Source organism: Myxine glutinosa, chromosome 1 (assembly GCF_964187855.1).
Source record: "Myxine glutinosa chromosome 1, kmMyxGlut1.1, whole genome shotgun sequence".
NCBI lineage: Eukaryota > Metazoa > Chordata > Myxini > Myxiniformes > Myxinidae > Myxine > Myxine glutinosa.
Window position 1 is genome coordinate 315,523,723 of NC_136261.1, and position 26,525 is coordinate 315,550,247.

At 43.6% G+C, this 26,525-nt stretch overlaps 1 protein-coding gene across 1 annotated transcript in view; it reads left to right on the top strand.

Moving 5' to 3' along the window:
• LOC137410727 (multiple PDZ domain protein) overlaps nucleotides 1-26,525 on the top strand; it is a 197,606-nt gene that overhangs the window by 78,418 nt on the left and 92,663 nt on the right. Inside the window, exons 4-9 of the mRNA XM_078778865.1 lie at nucleotides 7,850-7,987; nucleotides 14,785-14,930; nucleotides 15,244-15,439; nucleotides 18,443-18,577; nucleotides 24,687-24,962; nucleotides 25,059-25,164. Coding sequence (XP_078634991.1) covers nucleotides 7,850-7,987; nucleotides 14,785-14,930; nucleotides 15,244-15,439; nucleotides 18,443-18,577; nucleotides 24,687-24,962; nucleotides 25,059-25,164 — 997 coding nt within the window. The remainder of the gene's footprint in view (nucleotides 1-7,849; nucleotides 7,988-14,784; nucleotides 14,931-15,243; nucleotides 15,440-18,442; nucleotides 18,578-24,686; nucleotides 24,963-25,058; nucleotides 25,165-26,525) is intronic.

Here is a 26,525-nt window from a genome sequence, read left to right on the forward strand (position 1 = left end):
TGTGGTGATTTCAATTGTCACCATGCCAGTTGGCTGGGTGTGGGTACCTCTCTCACCAGCCATGGCTCTTCAGCAAAGGACTTCTGCGACTCACTGGGACTGACACAATCTGTCAATTTCCCGACCCGGATCTCAGTCAACGGAGCATCTTCTCTTCTGGATTTGGTTATGACAAACTTCCCTGAAAATGTCTGCTGCTCTTCTTCTGCTCCAATCGGCTCATCTGATCATGTGCTTGTCAAAGTGGACATCTCTCTGACCATTCTCAGAGAGCCTCCTCAGCGTCGACGAGTCTGGCATTTCACTCAGGCCAACTGGCACGGTCTTCAAGCAGCCATCAATCATCTGGACTGGTCTCCCATCTCTACCGCCTCTGACATCAACTCATCCTGGGAATTCTTTCAAAGTAAATTGCTCTCTCTCATGCACAGATTTATCCCATCTCGTCTTCAGTTGTCATACCCTTCCTCCCGTCCATGGTACACGGAATATTGTGGTGAGGCTGTTGCCCTGAAACAACTTGCTTTCGTCTCCTGGAAAGCAAATCCAACGGAAGGAAATCTCATTTCCTTTCACTAAGCCCGAAACAAGTGTGTGTCCACCCTCAGGAGAGCCAGGAAACAATATCTCACCGTTCTCAAGACCGAACTCTCTTATCTGTCTCCCTCTTCCAAATCCTGGTGGCGTCTCGTCAAATCTGTTTCTGGTGTTTGTTCCCCCTCCATCCCCTCCCTCACCTCAAACGGCTTAACGGCTGACTCCGCACGTGAAAAAGCTGAATGCCTCAACTCTGTGTTTGCCTCTAAATCTTGTGTCCCAAACCCATCCCTCTCTGTACCCACCATACCCAGTCGTACCCAGCTGCTCCTGGACTCTGTGTCCTTTCCTCCTGACAAGGTGGAAAAGTTTCTGTCAACCCTCGACTCTGATTCTGCAACTGGTCCTGACGGCATCAGCCCACGGGTCCTAAAATCATGTTCTTCCGCTCTTTCACTCCCTCTTTCTGTTCTCTTCACCCTCTCTTTTGCTCAAGGTCATCTGCCATCTGCTTGGAAATCAGCCAACATCACCGCTTTGCACAAAAAAGGTGCAAAAACAGATCCCAGCAACTACAGACCAATCAGCCTTCTCCCAATTATCAGCAAAGTCATGGAATCCATCATTGCTTCAGATATGAAATCTTTCCTCTTCTCCAATGGCTTGATCTCTGATCATCAATTTGGTTTCAGACCTGGTCACTCTACTCTGGACATGCTGCTTCTGCTTTCTCAACAATGGATGGAGGTCCTCAACGCCAAACAGGAAATTAGAGCTGTCTCCCTTGACATTTCACGTGCCTGCGATACGGTCTGGCACCCTGCTCTGCTCACCAAACTCTCCTCCTTTGGTATCCATGGAAATCTCCACGCATGGCTGGCGGACTTCCTCTCTGGTCGTAGTCAACGTGTGGCCCTGAATGGGTTTCTCTCATCTCCTCTTCCTGTTCAGGCTGGAGTTCCCCAAGGCAGTGTTCTGGGCCCTGTGCTTTTTCTGGTCTTCATCAATGATCTCTCTGACTCTCTTGAAAATCCTCTCTATCTCTTTGCTGACGACTCTACTCTCTGTCGCTCCATTCCTCATCCCTCAGATCGGCAGTCTGCAGCCTCCTCACTCTCTGCAGACCTGGACAAAATCACAGACTGGGCAAACAAATGGAACATGTCTTTCAATCCTGATAAATCTCACACTCTTACGATGTCTCTCCGAAAAGACCGACTGGAAAACCCTCCCATCCACTTTCTGAATAAGCCTCTCCAAGAAGTTCTGTCACTCAAGCTTTTGGGTCTCACTATTTGCCATGATCTTTCCTGGGAAAACCACATTTCAAATCTGGCCTCCAAAGCCAGTCGCCGACTGGGCATCCTCCGTCGTGCGAAGTCCTTCCTTGGCACACCTGAGCTCCTCACCACATACAAGGCTTTCATCCGCAGCTCTATGGAATACTGCTCTCCCCTCTGGTCTGGTGCTCCTGCCTCACACCTAGCCCGTCTTCACGCTGTTGAAACCAAAGCGTTCAGAATCATTGGAATCTCCCGCGATGAAGCTAACTCCAAGGGCCTTTCACTCACTCACCGCAGGCAGGTTGGTGGTCTTTCCGTCTTCTACCGACTCCTCTCTGGCCTTGCCCCCCCAGCCCTCTCTGGGCTCTGTCCCCCAAATATTCCTACAGGTCGCACAAGATCTGCCTGCAACCCTCTTGTGGTTAAACTGCCAAAATCAAGACTTTCTGCTCACCTTCACTCCTTCATTCCTCTTTTCTCCTGCCTCTGGAACAAACTCCCTCACTCTCTTCAATCCCACTCCACCCTCCAGGTCTTTAAAACAGCTGTTCACCACCATCTCTTATCCTCCCCCATCCAAAACCTTGATCTTTTCTATCCCCGCTAATTTCGGTCCCCTTGTGTTTTATACCTCTCCCCCCCACCCCTCCCCTTCCCACACCTCCTGCCCCCAAGCCCTCTCCCTCCCACACTTCTCCCTGCTCTCAAATGTTGTGGTTGTGTGCTTCCCCTTCTCTCCCCATCTTGTCTTCCGCTCCCTCTTTTTGTATATTTTGTTTGTCTGGTTGATTTGTTTGTGAAATAAATGTTAGCTCTTTCACGAGCCTCGATTCAGTATACAAAAAAAAATCGTGTCACAGAGGTACAATATATATAAATAACCCTACTTACCATGTGGGTTTGTTCAAATTAACGTGTAATTATCAAGGTTACTGTAAGTGGAGTACAAGTAAATAAATAATCCACATGATTATATAAAACTAGTATAAAGCCCGTCAAAAATGACGGGTTGGAACAGTTTTTGACGGTACAGCCACGTGAGCATGCCAAAGTCTGAACTCTGGGCCTCGTGTCAGGTGTGCTTATATCATCTTTATTTATTAGACATCATACAGACGTAAATGAACACTCGTTTTACTCTGCGTGCATTGCACATCACGTGCAGCAAATTTCACCTCCCTGTGCCTTGTATTTATCATGATTTTAAAAATACCACTTCTGTACACCGACCTTGAGGCTTAGTTTGGAAGCCACCATCTACAATTCCAATGTGATTTTATAATTACTCTTCTTTTGGGTCTTCAGAGTCCTTGGGGTCTTTTGTGTCCTTGGGGCCTTTTGTTTCCTCTGGGTCATTTTGGTCCTTGGGGGTCTTCAGTGTCTTCAGCGTCTTTTGTGGCTTTTGTTTCTTTTGCATATTTTGCGCCACAGAGGTAAAAGGTTGTATCGGCTAGGTTTTAGTGGCGTTAGCGTCTCCTTCGGCCGCTGAGAAACCCCCGGGTAAAATGGTGGGGTATACTTCCTCACTGTTGCGGTTGGTTTGCATAAAGCCACCTTCGGTGAAATTGAGCGCTACAGGATGGATTTAATTCCCCCGGACAACTGCCTCACTGTCATCTTCTGTGGTTATTCTCGCCACCACCATTGCTTGCTTTTCACATCACTGGGGACAGGTACTTTTGCTAGTTACTAATATTTAAGCAAAAAGACAAATAAAGGAAATGAAAAGGTAAGAGAATGATGAAACAGTGGTCTGTTACATTCCCAAGCAGCTTGTAGAGTGCTCACCATGTGGCTTAAGCAATCCAAAGAAACAATTGATAATGATTGTCTAGCTTGGCAAAGATTTGAGATGTGTACAGCTATTCATCGGTATGAAGATCAGGCATTCGACGATATGAGTGAGGAAAATGAAAAAAAATAATTTTTTGAGCGCTTTATAGTACAGAAACGGTTGCGGCCTGTTCTAAGGCAAGGTATTTTTGAGCAGGCTGAATATTTTAAAGGTTTTTTTTGTTTTTTCATTATGAGCATGCTGTTAATTATCTTCAAAAGGGGTGCTTACATTTACCAAAATACCAAGTTTTCATTTATACACTCCCTTGGAGTTCCCTTAGAATTCTTGCAAAGTTTGGGGCCGCTAGGTTTCATGGTTTTGGAGTTATGGAGGAGACACACACACACTGACATTTTATTATTATATATTTCCATCTTGGTGAGTCTACTGCAAGTGTATCACATGCCAAGTGAGATGAAGATCTTTGCTTGTGGTTGCAGACTTGAGTGGAAACTTCACACACTTCAACCTTATTATCCATTTCCTCATACCAGTAAGCCTTGCCATCCAGTCAAACGAACAGTAAACTGTTAGCAAATACAAACAGAGCAAAAAGAGCATATCTGAAGGCCATCCAGCCTTCAGATATGCTCCACTGCCAGCAATATGATATGCTTCAGATATGCCCCCCTGCAAATTTTGGATTTTTCCAGTCCTTCACTATAAGGCCTTTGTATAATGATGAGAAAAAAAAATCCTTTTCATTGAGGAATGGGTTATCAAATATTGCAGGATTTTGATAACGCTCTCTTGTAAATATATCACATTGTTTCCTGCCGATTTGCACACAATGTAGTAATTCTGTCTTCACATCTGATGTTGTCTTTCCTATGCTCAGGAAGTACAGATTTATATGTTGAACCTTCTTATTGAAACAAATGAGTGTCCCTTGAATGGCACCGATGACCTTCGCCATATTACTGTTGTCACACACAATATGATGATGTCGTGTTGATGTGATGCCGTGTTCATGTGATATCTCATGGAATGAGTGATGATCCACCTCCTCCTTGCATTTATTATCTGTGTGAATACAGACATGCCTGCCAAGTGGGAGGGGAGGCAGCATCAACATTTACTGTTTGTGTTCCAGTGTAAATTCCACTGGTCTTCTTGTGAACGTGTTACTGCTACACCTGACAGACAATCCTCCAGAAAGAAACATTTCATGTGCACCTGGATGAGTTTTCTCAATGTTCAGGAGATCGAGCTGATAACTTACCATTGTTTTAGCGACTGTTTGCAAAGGATATTGACCAAGTTTCCCAGAGAGTACATGAGCAAGTCCAGGCCATTGGTTGGTGTAGCACAACAAAATGGAAATTACACTAGATCTACGTTACTGCATGAACCAGTATTGAGCGGTTTCACCATTTTGAGCAGATTGAGATTTATTTATGAATTTTCCGTATATGTGGATCACCTTCCTTGGCAATGAAGTCTATTTTTTCGGAATTTGGCAAGGAGATGTGTATCTTGTTGAAGCAGCAACCTTGATTGCCAGTGTCTATTGTTCCACAACTGCCTATCAAATTAATGTTATTATGCAGCTGCCCTGAAATACCCCGGATGATGGAATTTTCCAAATGAAGCACTTGTGATTTCAGTAATTTGACAAAGAGATGTGTGTCAACTGGGCCCTAATAAGTGTTTGGAATTGAGTGAAATTATTTTTATCACCGTAACTGTGATACCCTATATTTTCACTATCATCTATGGGTAGGTTGGTGCAAACCGGTGAATACTTAAGTTCAGACTGAGCATCGGAATACGGGCTTTTTTCACAGCTTACACATTCTTTCATTTCTTTGCAAACGACTTTATCTCGTCCTTACTTGGTCAGCCTGTGCATACGATGCAGGCACAAATCTTTGATAATATAGCCATGAAGCAAAATACAGAATGCTCAGAATAAGTGTTGGCATAATTATGTGCTATATATGAAATATAGCAAATGTGAGGAATTCCAAATGTCCATTCGGGTTATTTATATATATTTACCTTCCTGGCCCATAACATTGATAAATACCATTATTTTTCCACTGTGCTGCCAAAATAAAGGGTAGCAGTAACCATATGTGGGTTACATCCTTAACAGTTATTTGCAGGCTGCAGTCTGTATGCATATGTACATCAGGGCTAGTTGCCAAGCGATAGCTAGTTAGATACAAGTGGCTCATTGATGATACTATAAATATGGATAAAGTAATTCACGAGAAGCACGACACAGACGAATCCTCTATGTCCCATTGTTGCCTGAAATTTCTGTCTGTAACATTGGTGATCTTGTTTACTTGTATTATGTTTTGATCTATTATAGGTCAGCCAGGTCCATCGCCTTTATTTTAGTACCTCGTACACATAGGGAGCTACATGTTCAATCAATATGTAAACTTGAAATTACTTTTTCCCAATTTCGTTGGAATTTATAGTTCAAGAAAACTCAAAATGACATTTTCTACAGAAAACGCATTACTTCCAGCAATTATTTTTTTAATTCCGCTTGAAATTCTGATTTGGAAACGATCCTCCAAACTTTTGACCTTACACGTGTAATTAAAAGTGTCCCATATCTTAGACAATAAAGTTCACTGTACCTGCAGCCAATATTCTTTGTCTTCACAATATAAGCTAGATTTAAGTATATGACACACCATCGCAAATCCTCATGCTACCCATCAAAAGCAAAGATGAAAGATGGCAAAAAGTTCCACCAGGAATGACCCAATATCAATTTTGAGTTAATCTTTTTCCATTTTGACCTTTGTGACCCTAGGTCTCCACCCCCTGGGACATGAGCTTAGGGTCAAATCCAAAAAAATCGTTACATATTTCATGCATCTCCCAATGCTGATTGCATATACAAAGTTTCATTAAAAATGTCTAAAAATGTGCCTGTAATTGCATTTTTCTTTTGACCTTTTGACCCCACACCACGGGCGGGGCCAAACAGATACTGTTCTTGCACCTTCTTGCCATGTGATGATCATAACTGCCAAGTTTGGTGAATTTCTGCACAACCTTTTAGGATAATTTTTAGGATTTATGCACAACCTTTTCTCATTGCTTCAAAATATTGCTCAGGCCTTCTATTTCCTTAGGTCATTCTCCTACATATTTACCCTGCGTAAGTAAAGGGAAAGTGGGGTTAAGCAATTGGTTCACTTCTGTCTGTCTGTCTGTCTGTTCGTCCATCTCCAAAGGTCAATTTATGATTGAGGAACAACTTGATGCAAATTGAATGTTATATTTTTTAACATATATTTGAATATGAATCGGAAAACGAACCTGTAGCTGTGAATTTGTCCGGATCGCACATGCACAGAGATGAGTGAGTTTATTCTTATTTTTACTGTGACTGCTTTCCTGGCAGTAAAACAAAATTGAAAATCATCCAAACAGGAAACTCACTGTTTATAAGGACGTCATAAAGAACTCAAACAGAATGCACGAGTAACTAATGTAACGTGTTAAATAGGATGGTGTAAAAGACACTGCGTCAACGGTGGTAAAATTCCAGAATTAATTTTTCTTACGACCTTTAAAATCTTTATTTTATTTCAATTGAATTATATACTTGAACACTGCAGAACTCCAATCACCCTCTTACCGCTTCCAAAAACGTCCAGTTTTGCAGTACTGGGACATGTTAAATAAGGTGGTGTTGCCAAAAGTCGCCAAAGTTTTGGTCGCCAAAAGCAATAAGGACACTGCAATTACGGCGGTAAACTTCCGGATTTTTTTATACAACATTTAAATTTTTTATATTAAAATTAAACAATTAAAGTATAATGCATGGAGAAGTTGCCAAGCAACAAGTAGTGTCATTTTGGTGAGTTTTGTTAAGTGGTATGATTGCATTCTTAACACGTTATGCCATAAACTGTGAAAAGAAAAAGTCCCATTGAGTTTACAGATGCTTTTTGAATAACATTGATAACAAAATACTGTATTTGAGAAAACATGGATTAGAACTTTGTTTTGGAGTCACCTGTAAGCAAAACGTGTCAATGCGTTGTGTGTATGAATTATAATGATCATTATCTTTTGCTGTGCATGGGCAAAATTGGACATGGTTTAAACATACACATTACACAATGAGTATAGTAAGTACTTGCACAGTTATAGTGGTGGGATAATCTTAAATGTTTGTTTTATTTATCTTGAACCTTTTGTGCCTTCCTTGACCCAGCCAATCCATTTGCCAAATGGCAATGCTCCATCCACAAAGACACATCCCAAGGAGCTCATCCTCAGTCCCCTGGTTCCACAGCCGGAGTCTTTGCCTGATCGAGAGCAATTTGCTGTGCTCATTGATCATCTCTCTCAGGTCGGCCAGCTGTGAGACGTTAACTTTGCATCTAAAGGTGCCTGTGTGACAAGGAGATCATGTGTATGTGCATGGGGACGAGTTGACGATTATTAATATTATTATTTTGTAATAACATTAATATTATTATGGCATTATCATGATCCCATTATCATTGGACGGAATTAATTTTTGGTTGTATTACATTTTACTTCCAGTGGGTGTGTGGACCAGTGACTCGGCATATGCATCGCCCATGTGTAAATATACCTGTACACGTCCAATTTGCTCCAAATTTCCCTCAGGCAAGTATTAAACAATGCTAACAACAGTTAGGAATGGGGTTATACGTCGAATTTAAGGGTCCAATTTAAGGTCACAATTGGGCTGTAAGGGTGTCAGGGGCAATGTCGCACATCACACTTGAAGCCATTGCTGGGAGAAATCGCATATGAAAGCCCAAAATTTAAGTTATGCACAATCCATATACAGTCTACATAAAATCTGATGGCGAGAAAAATCAGACAGGCAATGGGATACATAATTCATGCGTAAAGACTCATTTACTCACTTTATTCACTAAAAATAAGCCTGGTGTTGGCTTAACGGTTAAGGTGGCTGGCTTGAGATCTTAGGGTTCTGAGTTTGAGCCTCTGTCATGCCGTTGAATTAACGCCAGGTGGGTTCAGTCAGCCTGTCATCCTTCCGAGGTCGACAAAGTGAGTACCAGCTGACTAGTAATGGGGGGCATTGCATCAGCTGTACAGATGCATCCCTAGAAAAGTATGCAGCCAAGCAGCCACAGGCTGCATACAAACTGCCACCACAGCTGAAGATAATTGCGGCATAGCTAGCGGCCTACCTAGAGGCCTAGCAAGTTAAGATGGCTCAGATTTGTTCATCTTAAATTGACACTATAAGCATAGAATGCCTCAAGGAAGTCGGGTTTCCTCCAAAATTCTTTCTGTTTCGTGATAAACAGCAGTAGCGACTGTTAAAAAGGTAATCATATGTTGAACAGAATTTGGTGAATAGCTTGTCGTTATCATTTTTACTTCCTGTAGGTGTGCACCATGAAACGGCATGTTAAGCTATTTATACACCTTAACACGGAGTTTGTCCAAGGTGGGAAAACCCCTTGGGGAGGGAGAGAAATTAAGTCACTACAACCTCTGTCATGTGACACCCTAGCCCCCTGGTAAGTTTGGTTGAGCTTGTATAAGTGACGACTGAATGTATCATGGACAGACGGACAGTCACCACATTCTGTATTTTAATACGATGGTCTGGTCACTGGATTGAACCCACACACGTGCATTGTTCTGTTTAGCTACCACATTACACTATTATTGCTTCCTTGTGGTAATGTTTGTTTTTCTATTTCACATATGAAAAGTTGCTGAAGTTCTGGGAATAGAATGATCAATGTTTCGTCTTGAATTATCCTGTGGAAATTCAATTGTGCGAATTGCTATACTAGTCCAGCGGATAGGTGAATAATCGTGCATTTTATGATTAAAGCATGAAACTTGGTACACTAATACTAGACATTATGGGGAACATTTTAAAGATTGGAGGCATTCTGGATCTGTCCTGTGTCACCCGTGGCGGCCATTTTAAAAATGGCCGCTAGTCAGAATCATTATTTAGCTAGAATAAATTTATATTACATCAGAAAATATCAAATTGTTATTTTAATATAATCTGCACACTAAAGTATCACCAAGGATTATATATGATAACATAAATATTCATTTTTGATTGTTTTGGGGACCTCTATGTGTCACTTTAAGGGCATTTGGAGGGGAAAAATGCAAAATTCCAGGAATAAAGTAACACAAACTGGTTTCGATAAACTAGTTTATTTGTACAAAGTGTTATCTTCCTTTCATTTAGGAAAACACCAGAAAATTAAACTGTAGTAGTACAAAAGTTTTTTGGTGTGCATGAGATAGAACAATAACGTCCAAGAACACTCATGTTTCAATGTCAACCGTTCTCTTGTCACCCTTCTCGCTCACAACCACCGCACTTGCAGAGTAATGCACAGGGTAGATTTTCTTCCGCACATTTACATCTTCCTCTGCAGCCTTTAATACAGCCACACTTAATAACAGCACGGCATGCTGCACCAGCAGGGGGCAGGTTCCTTCACATCACTTCCCATTCGGCCAAATTGTTCTTTCGCGTCCATCCAAACTCTGCTGGGCTGGGCAGGTGAGGTGCTTTTAACAGGGCCTGACCCCAAACATGGTCAGCCTGATAACCAACTCTAAGTAGATGCTGATAGAGAACATCTTGAGTCGGAGGTATGTTTTCAATGCTCCTGCCTTTCTGTGTGAACAGAGTCTTCCTGGCCATGTTCACATTATCATCAGAGCTTCCACGGTCGTACATAAGCACAATGTACCTCTCGATGTTTGGGAGAAGCTGGGTTATGCTAGCTGTTGTTGGAGTCTGTGCAAGTCTGCACAAGTCTGGCATGACATCAACAAACGCAATCCATGATGACCAGGCTGTTCTTTTTCCTATGCCGGTGAAACTGGATGTGGTGTCACACCCTGTCAGTGCATGAAAAGCAAGTATTGCATTGCATTTATCATTTCCCAGCGTCTGTGCTATGTGAGTTGCGTCTAGGTAACGGAACGATTTTCCCATTCCAAATGCTACAGTTAGCTGTGCACTGTCAAGCTTGTGAGCAAGACTGACTGCTAGTACGACAACATCTGTGTCAACAGTTCTAAGCAAGATGTTCTTGCAACCTTGCCTGGCCCCATCTGCTGCATGCAGCAGCATTCTTGTGTCTGCTTCCTCCTGTGTAGAAGGGGACAACCAGTCTGAGTCAATTGTCTCTGAACAACGCAGCTCTTCTCTGTGAGTCATGACCACTATACCAGGAAATGTTTCATTTGTCACTCGTTCACTCAGGAGATTAAAAAGTTCTGTCTTGTTACCATCTTCCCGTAGGAATTGTGACCAGTTTCCAGGCAGCTTCTTGTTTCCTTCCACTCTTATCCATATGCCCTTCCCTCTCTTCTTTCTTGTGGCGGCCTTCAGACTATCTTCTCTGTATACATCAAATACCACATCAACACGGCAAACAGAGCCTGTGAATTGCCTCCGTACATAGTTCATGAACTCTTTAGAATACTCATTGAATGTCTCTGATGTACCAGGCGTAATCACGTTGGCAATAGCTGCACCATCAATGATGACCATGTCTACTTCAGATGTAGTGTGGTCGGCATCATCACTATGTGGCACCAGATCTTCCAGGCACTGGAGCAAGTCTGACTTTTTGCCAAGTCTCATTTTCCCGTAGTCTGATATTGAAGGTGGAAATGACTGATTTTCATGCTGGAAAAAATCTTCCAGGTCAGCTCCACGTATTTGACTGGCAATGTACAATGTTGAAAACAAATTGCGGTCACGTTTCATGGACAGCAGCTGCTCCTGGGTGCGAGACTTTTCTTTCTCAGGACGCCATCTGAACAAAGGCAAATTGTTCTTTGTTATTCTATCATTGAGTGCAGTTGTGCGCTCCACCAGCCGACTCTTAAAGAACTCGTTGTGTTGATTTTCACCAAGTAGTTTCATTTTGCGAACAGAATCAACAACAGATGAATCGACCACCTCTCGCATGTCGAGGACCAAGAGATCTCCACTGGTGTCAGAGAAGGGGTTGCCCATAGTTTTCATTGTTAAAATCAGAGACTTCACATTCTTGAGGAATGCCACTTGTGTTCCTGAAAATATATAGTAATTGGGGGTTACACAACTGTCAAAATATTTCGTTTTACAAAACAAGTAATGCAATACAAAAACTAGCCAAATTTCATGGAGGTACTTATAAGACCTACCTGGCTTGTCCTCGTGATGGTGTGGGTGTGATGCTGCTTCCTTCCTGTCCAGTTCACTTTGAAACTCACCAACCACCCGGGAAATCTCTGGTCCAGCCACCATCCACCTCAATAGTGCTGCTGGATTTTCGGTGAGACCAACTGCTCCCCCATCACCTTTCACACAGGCATTGTTCTGTTCATGGCTTTCGTCCAAAGACATCCTTGAGAATGGTCGGCATGTCTTGTTGACGGTGAACTTTCCCTTGCAAAAAGCTGCAAACACACCTGGTTGTTTGTCGCGAAGCACCACCATGTCCCACAAGTGAATGGACACAGCCCTTGCATAGTTGTAGTGGTCAAGAGCATAGAAGAGCCATTCCAGCTGTGTCAAGGCATCCACATACAAAAGGAAATTGCCTTCATGAATAGATCTGTCCCAGACCAGTATATTCAACTGTGTTTCCAGCACAAGCTGCCAGAAATAGAATTGTGGACTTGCTTCTGCTCTGCATTTGCACCACTCTTCAAATTATACAGCATCAGTGTCTGCCTGGGATACTTGGTAGTTGGTATAAGATTCATGGAGAAGCTTGTACAGTGTGCATGCAGTCACTTGATGTGCACGAGCAGTTCTCTTGACATTAGTCGCTTTCAAAAATGAGTCTGCAGTTCCTGGTGTAGCTATGTCAGCTTGCACTATTGCCGATGTCCAACTGCTGCCACCTAACAGATCACCAAGTGCCTTAAGCAGAGTCATCTTGATGTGCAGACCACCCAACATTACCAGAAATGAGCCTTCGCCATATGTTTCTGGCCACATCCACTGAATGTTTTTGGCAAGTTTGAACAATGGCTGATCACACGCTATGACTGGAATTTGTCCCGGATTGAGTATGGCTACAGCTTTTTTCACCACCTCCATTGAATGTCTTATCATTGCGATTGACTTTGAGTCGTCAGGGAATAGAGGGAGAAGAGCACTGACTGCTGTGGGGCCATTATCAGTGGTCAAAATACCTATATTGGTCCATATATCCATTAAATATATATTCTTAGGGCATATTTATAATTCTTGTGTTTGAGTAAGTTACTATATATATAGCATGAACAGATATATTTTATGTTAATAGAGGTATTTTTGTCATTCACTTATCGGCAAAATCTCCTCGATGGCAGCCATTTTGGAAAATGGCCGCTACGGTAGACACAGGACAGATACAGAATGCCTCCAATCTTTAAAATGATCCCCATGATGTCTAGTATGAGTCTGCCAAGTTTCATGCTTTAATCATAAAGTGCACAATTTGTTCATTTTTTAGCACCTATCCGCTGGACTATACGCCGTATGTTGTGCTATAACAATCCAGACACAATAATTCCAACTCGCTACAAGTATGAAGTACAGCTATAGCCATGGTCGAAGATCACTCCCAAGGATGTAGCGAAGCAAGGGAGATGCTGATTGGTGTCCATCCGTGGTCCTTCACTGTGTTGAATCGTGTCTGTGTGGCGATGCTCAGAAGGAACTCTATATAAAAATGTGACGTCCAGGTCGCCAAAAGCAGTTGGCAAAAATTATGTCAAAATAATTGTTCTTGTCTGAATATCCTCAATGCCAAAAAGGCGGGAAAAACAACCCGGGATGCTTGAGTGTTTGACAAAGCACGAACGTGGAAAAATGTTAGTTTAGTTAACCACGTGTAGCTGCCGCACTATTTGAGTCCTTAGAACAACTCAATGCTACGTGGAATTCCGAATAAATCCTATTGAGCCTTTCTTAAAATGCCGCTGAACTCCAGAAGCTTTGCTCCGCTGTATTTGAGCGCCCAAGAAGCAACTCTCTCATTGGTTGTGACATGGAACCAATAAGAACTATGAGACCGTCATGTGATGTATGGATCTGAAAAGCTTTGCGCATGGCTCGGAAGTATTGTAAGCCAGTCCTGTAGGTGCTACAATCCTTACGTACCCATGCACATAGGTCAGGTGTTGGAATTTTTGTCTTTGATCAAGGTACCAATATGAAGGTATCTGATAACATTGGCAAACATGACACAAAAGGAACTTCTTCCATTAACAATAGCAAATTGAACAATGGCTCTGATTTTGCAATCTCATTTCTGCTTCTTCAGTTTTGTGTTGCTGGTTCCCAAACCTTTGAGTACTATGGAAATGTCACTGTGCTTCTTTTTTTTAAACCTTACTTTGGAGAGTTTTGTGTATTTAATTGATGGTGCAGAGGGAACAAATTTACCTTTCAGTTGTTTTTCATTTCTGGTTTTGATTCTCATCACAACTATAAAGTATGGCAGCACTGAACTTGTTGTTTAAGGCATTTCACCACTATCTTTAGCTTTTTGGAAATGCCCCTATACTCTGTGTCACACATATGTGAATTATTATTTATTTTTATTTACCCTTGTACAGAGTATGGGGAAAAACATGGCTGTTACCATCATAAACTGTTGGAGTGGTGTTTTGCAGGCAGGACGTTTCATTGTAAAGTGTGCCTTCTTGCGGATTGATGTACAGCTGGGTATCCCTTTTGATAGCAATAGCTGGCGCTTATTAAAAATCCGAGCGTGTCTTTTGTGAAGATGAGGTGATTTATCACCAGCACCCTGGCCAAATTCTTACCAACTCTGGGATGGCAAAGACCACCCAGTGTAATTCTTGCCATGGGGTTGCTTTGGTACTGCTGATTGCTTTGGTACTTTGCCTTCAGGCAGAGCACCGCAGAGAGGGAGCGGGGACCGAGGAGAGACAGAGAGAGACAGAGAGAGACAGAGAGAGACAGAGAGAGAGAGAGAGACAGAGAGAGACAGAGACCTTTTCATTCTGCTTCTACTCTGTATATTTAAGTAATGAACAGCCTGGTGCAACTTATTTGCACTGCATTTTATTCCAGGAATTGGAAAATGAAAGTGATTCGGATGTCGTACGTTCAGCACAGTGCAATTAACTTTCTCGATGCAGGGGCGTCCAGTGGAGGAGGTTGAGTTGGGGAAAGATGAGGATTTGCCAGGAAGCCTGGGTTTCAGCGTCGTTGGACTGCGAAGCAAGCAGCAAGGCGAACTGGGCATCTTCATCCAAGCCATCACAGAGAGTGGAATTGCTCACAGGTAACTCACAAACTATGGCCTTAATGCCTACAGTAAAAGTATACTGTATATGAGTATGGTTGTTTGCACAGTGATGGATGTTTTGAAGTATGGTTGCTAAGCCATGTATTGTTAAGCTTCTTCTTGATTCGGTTAGTAAGACAATCTTAGCCAGTCCTTCATTCATGCAAGTAAAATAACGACCATTTTTCAACATGAGTGGGGGAGGGGGTGAGATGGAAGACTGTAATGTTCCAAAGCCTTCAGTAATGCTGTCGTGTCTTTTAACAAGCAAATGTTTAGATCACCGGCACTTGGTCTCTCATCCATACAGGGATGGGCGGTTACGAGAGGGTGACCAGATCCTGGCAATCAATGGGCATGTGCTGGACATTGGGGTCTCACACCAGTATGCAGTCTCCTTGTTGCAGGGTGCTACGGGAGCGGTACGGCTCATTGTGGCCCATACATTATATAACGATGATCCGATGAATGGAGGAGTGGATGAAATCTCTACACCGAGACATTCGGTTAGTAGCATAATCGTTTGTCTATGTAGAAGTGTTGAAGCATCGTTTTTGTGATCATTGGTATATTCTTTTCCAAAGTTTTCCCATATGCCTCTAATACACAAACATGAATCAAACTTGAGCCAAACTTGAGCAGATGATAATGATTTCTGAGGTTCTAAATATCACTTATTATTTCTATCCAAAAATGAAGCTATAAGGAGAAGCTAAATGGCAGAAGAAATATACTGAAAGTGGAATGGTGGGGGGGGGGGGGGGGGGGAGGAGGGTGGAAGGACTTGCAGAACAACATTGTTAATGAAAGTAAAATAACATTTTGGTAGAAAAAAGGGTCGAAATAAAAATGATGAGTTTCTACTTTGAACTTCTTACTTTTTCTTAAGTCCGCTCTTCGGTCGCTTCTGATCCTCAGCTTAAATTCAACTGGGGATAAACATTACTGACATTGTAAAGACCATCAGAGCTGTATCAAGAAGTATCAAGTATCAAGAAGCTTCAAACATTGTTCCAATTTTTTCCAGAGATGGTTTGATGCTTCTTGATACTGTTGAGTGATTGATTTCTGGCTTGGACTTTCTTACAGTTTCTCGGCATGCAGACATCTCTTGCTTGCCTCTTCCAAAGCTAACTCTACCTGTCCGGATTATTTTCAATCCCCCTGTTTAACTGTTCATATTTACATCATTAAACGTTGTTGTTTGGATGATAGTCCTTTTTTTGTGTGTGTACAAAATCTAAGCTTGTGGAGCAGCTAGAGCACAGAACAGAGCAGAACAAGCAAGAGCACAGTGGAGAGTAGGGAAATGCAAACATGGTAGAGGAACATAGCAGAGGGACACTTGGAGGAAGAATGGGTGAGGGAAAGAATGAGAGACTGAGGAGGGAGTGGAAGGTGTAGGTGTTGGGGGTTGAACAAGCTGAATGCAAACTCAATCCCTTCAAAAAAGGGGCTGGAAGGACAGGTAGGTGAAACCAAGAATGAAAGAGCGATGAAAAAACAAATACATGGAAAAGTGTGTGCAGGGAGAGGAGAGATAACACACTTACCTGCAAAGGAAGAGCTGGACTAAGGGAAGATTGATGATGAGGGAAAGGATTATGAATGTACATGGGAGGTGGTGATCAGCCATTTTTAACCCCTGGAGGGAAGAACGAGATTGAAACAGATGAAGGAGGCTCGTTCCACAAGTGGGAGAGAAGAGTAACAAATGAGTGGAAGTGAGCAGTGAGCTTGGAATTTGGGGGTTTCACAAGAAATTGGTTAAATTGATATATGTGGGAATATTACATGCCCAGACCAGGAATTGAAACCGAGGTCCTCTGGAAAACCGTACCAGTGTTCTGCCATTTGAGCTATCCGGGTGACCCTGACTGAGCATGCAGTTTTCCCACACATATGATTTGCCACACTCTTTCCGCCAATGCTTACGGGGCACTCGCTGCCAACCATAGGAGCACCAATGGCCTGAACACGAGAGGTCTTCCTCCAATGGGGGGGTGATAAATCCATGTCCTCTATTATAAACACCACTGGGGGCGTAGTGAAGCAATTAGATTAATTAACAGGATTAAATAATTAAATTGATATATGTGGGAACATTACATGCCCAGACCAGGAATCGAACTCAGGTCCTCTGGAAAACCGTACCGGTGCTCTGCCATCTGGGCTATCTGGGTGACCCTGGCCATGCATGCAATTTTCCCACACATATGATTGCCACTCCTTTTCTGTCAATGCTTCCGGGGCACTCCCTGCCAACCATGGGAGCACCAACAGCCTGAACACGAGAGGGTCTTGCCTGAACACTTTCCTGAACACGAGAAATTGACTGGCTGAATGCATGTGCCATGGAGAGACCTGGGAGGTGTGGTGTGGCACTGTGGGGATAGGGGGGGTCATGGTTTGAGAACCTTTTTATGTGAGGTGTGGTGGGCAGGAGGACTTCGTCAATTACCAGATCCTGACAATCAACCCTCAAATCTCCCATACGTTTTTATTTACTTTCTTTTTGTAATTTGTTTTCAGCTTTGTTTTCAGTAGACCCCACATGCTAGAATGTACAGCATATATCCCTCATCCCCATTTCCTCTGACTCCATCCCTATCTGCACAGGGTGCAAGTATTTTTTCTACTAACTGTAATAGTTTTAATACAATTACTGATACTATTCATGAGGCTGAATTTGCAGTTTTGTGGCTTCCGAGTCTGTTCCGCATTCACCTGCCCATTGTATCCATTCGAACGCAACAACTAATATTTCTCCTATCCCACCTTTTTCTAATCTTATTTTTCATGGACACATTCAATTTAATTTGGATATTTTACATTTCACACTTTTACTCTATGAAAGTGGTCAGAAGTGCTCTTTAATCACAATTGGTCGGGTGAGTGATGGTGAATTGGCAGTTAGCCCATTGCTTCGGTACCTTGTGCCTCTTAACTTTCTTCAGCTAGCGTGCCAAGTGCGTGCAGATGTTGTGTGTGTTATAACGATAATTCAGCATTAGGTTTAACTGTGCATGGACAAAATTAGACATGGTGTAAACATACACAATTAGAACGACACTCGGTAGAGCACATACGTCCTCCAGGGTGAAGAGTTTACATTTTGTATCTCACTGATAGGCCGGATCTGGATCCGGATCTTCAAGAAAATTGAATTGATTCGTCCTTGACACACACCCAACCTGTCCACAAAATTTCGTCCGAATCTGTCCATAACTTTTTGAGATATCCTGCTCACAGACAGACAGACAAACAGACAAGGGTGAAAATATAACCTCCATCTACATTCGGTGCGGAAGTAATGAGCACTTGCAGTTACATTGAGCAATTTCTCAAAATCTGGACTCGGTCTAGCACAGCAACAACACAGAAAGTGCCCTTCCAGCAAAGATATGTTATTACTTTTTATAATTTTGAAAGGTTTATATTTGAGCATAACTGCTTTCTGTCCAAATGCAATATGGTTTCTCACTTTTGCCTTGTGTTGCTTTTTGCAGATAGATGCTTCATGGGAAGTGATTGATGCTATTGATCTGGAAAATGATGGATCTGGCTTAGGATTTGGCATTGTGGGTGGAAGGGATTCTGGAGTGATGGTTAAGACTATCTTACAGACCGGTGCAGCAGCTCGGGTACGTAAAATTACCTTCAAACTTGGTTTTCAGCCCTTAATCCCCTTCATAGCTGCTTGTTACCATCGAAAGAGTGTGTGTATGTGCGTGTGTGCGTGTGTGTGTGTGTGTGTGTATGTGTGTGTGTGTGTCCGTCCGTCCGTCCGTCCATCCAGAAATTGTTTATGGGGGGTTCACAAGAGGTTAAAAAAAAATCACCGATCACAAAATATACCACCATGCCTTATTCAAGTCAATGTATTCGTCTTCCATTTTTTTCACTTGACAAAATTTAGCTAAAAGATGTAAAATGTCATGTAAAATGACAATATTTTACAACAAATCTAAACACTGCATATCAGGAATTAACACAGACCGAGAGGAAAAAAGTAACGTGACTTGCATTAATTGCTGTGTGAAAGAAAAAGATGCGCGTAATTGTCCATTGTCCAATGATATCTCGCACGACGATCATGTGACAAACTAGAAAGGCACTCGGTAGAGAGCATACCTCCGCCAGATTGAACAGGTTATGTTTTGTATCCCACTGATAAACCGGATCTGGATTCGGACCTGAACCAAAATCTAACCGGCTTCTTATTTCCACCGAAACCAACTCATCCACCAAGTTTAGTTATAAAACGTCAACAAATTTTTGAGATAACATGCTATATAGTGGGGCGGCTTAGCCCAAATATTCAAAAGAATTGTGCATTTTGTGATACAAGCACCAAATTTGGCACAAATGTACATTAATATGTTGCGAACATTTTCAGATATTGGGCCACTTGAAATTCCGTAATTTTTTTTTTCAAATTTTTTCAAATTTCGTAATTTCAAATTTTTCGGGTGACACCGTCACAATTTCGGTCTTCGAGGCCGGCCGATAGGCAAAGTGTGACCGGAAGGGACGAGGTTCTCCTGACCACGTGGCCCTCGATCTGGGAAGCGAGAGGCGTTCCATTAGTGGACGCGCCCCTCACGCCCGACTTTTGGGCGGCCCCGGCAGGCCGTTTGTTTTGACGTTCCGTGACAGGCCCCGCACCCCCACCTCCGGGCCGACCGGAAGCTTGTGCTGAGTACATCATACCTGAACAACTCAGTGAGGCAGAACACAGCAGTGCACACCAGGGTGACCCCTTCAGTGCATAAACCAATTAACCTGTCCACTGCAGGGCATATAGAAATGAAGTTATTTTCTGCATATAATAATAATATAAGTTCAGTTCTATATAACAATTTCTGTTATCACCACTACCACTACAACTACCACTACTACAAGCTTTGTCTGGAATTTTGTGGACTAACAGACAAACAGACATACAGACAAGCTGGGATCAAAACATTACCTCCTTCCACCATTGAGTGTAGAGGTAAACATCATGGAAATTATATCATGCCCTAGATTTAATTCATGCTTACCTGTGTATTTGCTTCACTGGTTCACAAGGTCTTTTGCATACATGTAATTCAGACTCTCGTCTTCATTGCTGACCACACAATGTTCGCAACATATTAATGTACATTTGTGCCAAATTTGGTGCTTGTATCACAAAATGCACAATTCTTTTGAATATTTGGGCTAAGCCGCCCCACTATATCGGCCGGCCTCGAAGACCGAAATTGTGACGGTGTCACCCGAAAAATTTGAAATTACGAAATTTGAAAAAATTTGAAAAAAAAAATTGCGGAATTTCAAGTGGCCCAATATCTGAAAATGTTCGCAACATATTAATGTACATTTGTGCCAAATTTGGTGCTTGTATCACAAAATGATAAGCAGCCATCAATCGTCTGGATTGGTCTCCCATCTCCACTGCCTCTGACATCAATTCTTCCTGGGAATTCTTCCAAAGCAAACTGATCTCTCTCATGCACAGATTTATCCCATCTCGCCTTCAGTTGTCTTACCCTTCCTCCCGTCCATGGTACACTGAATCTTGTGGTGAGGCAGTTGCCCTGAAACAACTTGCCTTTGCCTCTTGGAAGGCTAATCCAACTGAAGGAAATCTCAGTTCCTTCCACCAAGCTCGGAACAAGTGTGTGTCTACCCTCAGGAGTGCCAGGAATCACTATCTCTCCTCACTCAAGAATGAACTCTCAAACCTGTCTCCTTCCTCCAAATCCTGGTGGCGTCTGGTCAAATCCGTTTCTGGTGTTTGTTCCCCCTCCATCCCCTCCCTTACCTCAAATGGCCACACAGTTGACATCGCACGTGACAAAGCCGAATGCCTCAACTCTGTGTTTGCCTCAAAATCCTTAGTCCCAAACCCATCTCTCTCTGTTCCCACCTTTCCCAGTCGAACCAAACTGCTCCTGGACTCTGTGACCTTCTCTCCTGACAAGGTGGAGGAGTTTTTGTCAAACCTCGACTCTGATTCTGCAACTGGACCAGATGGCATCAGCCCACGGGTCCTAAAATCCTGCTCTGCCGCTCTATCTCACCCTCTCTCTGTTCTTTTCACCCTATCTTTTGCTCAAGGTCATCTGCCAGCATCCTGGAAATCAGCAAACATTACCGCTTTACACAAAAAAGGTGCAAAAACAGATCCTTGCAACTACAGACCAATCAGCCTGCTCCCAATTATCAGCAAAGTCATGGAATCCATCATTGCTTCGGATATGAAATCTTTCCTCTTCTCCAATGGCTTGATCTCTGATCATCAATTTGGTTTCAGACCAGGTCACTCTACTCTGGACATGCTGCTTCTGCTGTCTCAACAATGGATGGAGGTCCTCAATGCCAAACAGGAAATCAGAGCTGTCTCCCTTGACATATCACGTGCCTTCGATACGGTCTGGCACCCAGCTCTGCTCACCAAACTCTCCTCCTATGGTATCCATGGAAATCTCCATGCATGGCTTGCGGACTTCCTCTCTGGTCATAGTCAACGTGTGGCCCTGAATGGATTTCTCTCATCTCCCCTTCCCGTTCAGACTGGAGTTCCCCAAGGCAGTGTGCTGGGCCCTGTGCTTTTTCTGGTCTTTATCAATGATCTCTCCGACTCTCTGGAAAATCCTCTGTATCTCTTTGCTGATGACTCCACTCTCTGCCGCTCCATTCCTCTTCCCTCAGATCGGCAGTCTGCAGCCTCCTCACTCTCTGAAGACCTGGACAAAATCACAGACTGGTCAAACATGTGGAACACGTCTTTCAATCCTGACAAATCTCACACTCTTACTATGTCTCTCCGAAAAGATCGACTGGACAACCCTCCCATCTACTTTATCAACAATCCTCTCCAAGAAGTTCTGTCGCTCAAGCTTTTGGGTCTCACCATCTGCCATGATCTTTCTTGGGAAAACCACATTTCCAAGCTGGCCTCCAAAGCCAGTCGCCGACTGGGCATCCTCCGTCGTGCGAAGTCCTTCCTAGGCACACCTGAGCTCCTCACCACATACAAGGCTTTCATCCGCAGCTCAATGGAATACTGTTCTCCCCTATGTGCTGGTGCTCCTGCCTCACACCTGGCTCGGCTTCACGCTGTTGAATCCAAAGCTTTCAGAATCATTGGAATCTCCCGCGATGAAGCTATCTCTGAGGGCCTTTCACTCACTCACCGCAGGCAGGTAGGTGGTCTTTCTGTCTTCTACCGACTCCTCTCCGGCCTTGCTCCCCCAGCTCTCTCTGTGCTCTGTCCCCCAAATATTCCTACAGGTCGCACAAGATCTGCCAGCCACCCTCTGATGGTTAAACTGCCGAAATCTCGGCTCTCTGCTCACCTTCACTCTTTCATTCCTCTTTTCTCCCGCCTCTGGAACAAACTCCCACACTCACTCCTCCCTCCAGGTCTTCAAAACAGCTGTTCACCACCATCTCTTATCTTCCCCCATCCAAAACCTTGATCTTTTCTACCCCCACTAATTCACCCCAGATCCACCTTGTTTGAAATACCAACTTCTTTCCTGGAAGTCTTGGCAGTGTCCATATGTTTTATACCTCTCCCACCCCCCCCCCCCTTCCCATGCCTCCCCCCCAAAGCCCTCTCCCTCCCACAGTTCTCTCGATGTCTCCATGTCTCTCGGTCCCTGCTCTCAAATGTTGTGTTTGTGTCCTTCCCCCTCTCTCCCCATCTTGTCTACCGCTCCCGATGTTATTTGTTTTGTGTGTCTGTTTGTCTTTCTGTGTGATTAATGTTCGCTCTTTCACGAGCCTCGATCTTGTATACAAAAAAAAACAAAAAAAAAAAAAAAAAATGCACAACAGGTTTGCTATGCTGCTACACTAATATATCTGTTTTAGCCCTATCACTCAATGGTGAATAAATCAATTATAAAATTAAATAATCATCGTATCTGGATCCTGATCCGGATCTTCACCAAAATCGAATCCATTTGTCCTCGTCACTAACTCAACCTGTCAACTAAGTTTCGGTCGAATCCGTCCACAAATTTTTGAGATAACATGCTATATATCTCTTTTAGCCCTATCACTCAATGGTGAATAAATCAATTATAAAATTAAATAATCATCGTATCTGGATCCTGATCCGGATCTTCACCAAAATCGAATCCATTTGTCCTCGTCACTAACTCAACCTGTCAACTAAGTTTCGGCCGAATTCGTCCACAAATTTTTGAAATATCATTATAGATATCGTCTTTAGACCAACCGCTCGCAATGGTGAAGAATGACTTTAAAATTTTCATATCTGGATCCGTATTCGGATCTTCACCAAAATCGAACCAATTCTTCCTTGTCACACACTGAACCTGCCCACCAAGTTTCGGCCGAATCCATCCACAACTCTTTGAAATATCGTACTGTAGCGCCGTAGCGGTTACCGCTGGATGCACACAATCGCCTTGCACCGGCCAGAACATGGCCAGACGCGCCTCTCCCGGGCATGCCCGGACTCACTGTTCCCGGGCACGCCCGAACCTCCCGGGCACGCCCGGTCTCGTCTTTCCCGGGCATGCCCGTTCTCGCCTTTCCAGGGCTCGCCCAGAGCATCCGGGCATGCCCGCTATCGCCTTTTCAGGGCTCGCCCAGAGCGTCCGGGCATGCCCGCTATCGCCTTTCCAGGGCTCGCCCAGAGCGTCCGGGCATGCCCGCTATCGCCTTTCCAGGGCTCGCCCAGAGCGTCCGGGCATGCCCGCTATCGCCTTTCCAGTGCTCGTCCAGAGCGCCCGGGCACGCCCAGCCTCGACTTGCCAGGCCCCAGCCAAACACGCCCGGGCAGGTCCAGACTCGCCTTTCCAAGGCTCGCCCTTGACACCCGGGCATGCCCGGTATAGCTTTTGCCGGGCAAACTTCCCGACATAAATGTGTATATATATTGCTGCCCGAAAAACGGGCTTGTCAGAATACCTGAGCTGTTTTGTTTCAATAAAGCAACTCGGACGAATTCCGTCTTTGGTCGCGTCAATTCTTTCGACTCGCGTTGGAGCGCAGTTCCTTCAGTACGATCTATCATTGTTGCCCGATCTCTCAATGACGAAGAATCACTTGAAAAAATATATATTCTCGTATCTGCATCCGGATTCGGATTTTCACCAAATTCAAATCATTCCTCCATGTCACACACTCAACCTGCCCACCAGATTTCATTGTAAATCCGTCAATAACATTTTGAGATTTCCTGCACGCAAACAAAATGACAGTGGTGAAAACAACCTCTGTCCATTCCAGTTGGCGGAGGTAAAAAAGGTAGGGGCAGAATCGTGGGTGTGTGAGGTGGGGGGGGGGGGGGGGGGGGGGGAGTTATGTGCACCCAGTGAACCCCCCATGGATCCGCCCCTGGTGTGTGTCACCTTTTCCTTGTTGATGGATACAAGGCGCTGAAAGAAAAATTGAGAAGGAATCATTTTGTCATCCCTACCTTGTTTCTTAACCTTTTGGTATTGTGAGCCATCTCTATAACTTCTCTAATTCCTCTTCAAAAACCTTTTGTACTTTTTAATATTTAAATGGGCTCTTTTTCTGTAATTCCACATCTACTGCCTCCCCTTCCCACAACCTCTTTCATTCCTCACACCTTTCCTATCATCTGTTACCATTTCATAACAAATCTGCCCTTTCCTCACTGCTTCCTTGTTACGTTTTGAAATGGATCTTTGTATCTCCCTGTGTTTTACCTTTTGTGCCACCTGAAGCCTGCAAATACAGTACCCTATATAATCCAAACAGGATGGTCGTTTGCGGAGTGGAGATCGTATCCTGCAGATTGGAGAGACTGACGTTCGTGGAATGAGCACGGAGCAGGTGGCAGAGGAACTTCGCCACTGCGGTGCACATGTTCTTCTATTGGTGGCTCACAAAGAAGCAACAGAAACCTGTGTGGACACTCCTGATCAAGTGGCATACGAAGGCGAACAAATACTGCCACCTGAAGCTTTTTCAGGCTATCCGATCTCAAATGCTGCTTCCTTCGATGAATCGTCTTTCCCTGGAGAGTGGGTGGAGGTGATGTTGCCACAATTGCAATTTGTATCAAATGTAGCGATATTTTCTTTGATAAAAGTTTCTTCCTATATTGATGGTTGTTTTTAACCTCGACAGAATGTGGATAATGAAGATGAGCTGGAGAGATATGAAGTTAACTTGGTGAAAGACGAGCATGGGCTGGGCATCACTATTGCTGGATATGTTGGTGAAAGGAATTCTGGTGAGGAAAATGAAGGCTGCCTGTGCATGCATGCGTGTGTCTGCATTGTATTATATAATAATAATTTTTATATTTTTTAGCACATATAACATTTGGTAAAATGTCTCGATGTGCTTTACTTAAGATCAAATCTATACTATAAGAGAGATGTGTGTCTGTGTGTCACCATTTTTCTCAGAGATGGCCAAACGGATCTTCGTCAAACTTTCAGAGGTTTATCAGTGTGAATGGCGGGGGAATGTTTTAAGCAAAAAAAATGCAAAATTTGAAAAATGAAATTATTGAAAAAACCTACAACCACCTAATTGCTCGATAATGCCTAAACCTTTGTAGCCACAGCCTTCTCCCAATTATCAGCAAAGTCATGGAATCCATCATCACTTCTGATATTAAATAATAATAATAATAATAATTCATTTATTTTGTATAGCGCTTTTCCAGAAGCCCAAAGGCGCTTTGACAGAGTGCAAAACATAATGCATAACAATACATGAAAACAACAATTGCAAAAAGACAAGAATCAATAGGGAAATATTTAAAGCAAAAGGAGGGAGAAGGAGCAGAGATAGTCAGGGGTTAAATGCTGTGGGTTGAATGTTGAATGCAGTGTTGAACAGGTGGGTCTTTAGTGATGTTTTGAATGTGGTGAGTGAGGAGGAGTCTCTGATGGTGTGAGGTAGTGAGTTCCAGAGGGTGGGAGCAGCGATGGAGAAGGCCCTGTCCCCCCAGGATCTGAATTTGGTCCGGATGGAGGGGGTCAGGAGGTTGGTACCAGCAGAGCGGAGGTTGCGGGTGGGAGTGTGTCTGGAGAGGAGGTCAGCCAGGTAGGATGGGGCCAGGTTATGGAGGGCTTTGTATGTCAAGAGGAGGATTTTGTACTGGATTCTCTGGGGGATGGGGAGCCAGTGAAGCTTGTAAAGGACGGGGGTGATGTGGTCACGGGTCCGGGAATGGGTGAGTAGACGGGCAGCGGAGTTCTGAATGTATTGGAGTTTATTGGTGATTTTTGAGGGTGAACCATAGAGGAGGCTATTGCAGTAGTCCAGACGGGAGGTGATGAAGGCGTGGATGAGGGTTTCTGCAGCCGTGGAGGAGAGGGATGAGCGGAGACGGGCAATGTTTTTCAGGTGAAAGAAGGCTGACTTTGTGATCTGTTTAGTGTATTTGTCGAAGGAAAGGGTTTGGTCAAAGATGACGCCAAGATTCCGGATGTGAGGGGAGGTGGATACTGGGATACCGTCGATGTTGAGGGCAAAGTTATGGGTGGATTTTGTGAGCGTTTTTGGGCCAATGATGATTATTTCAGATTTATCACAGTTAAGCTTGAGGAAGTTGATTTGAAGCCAGGATTTTATTTCAGT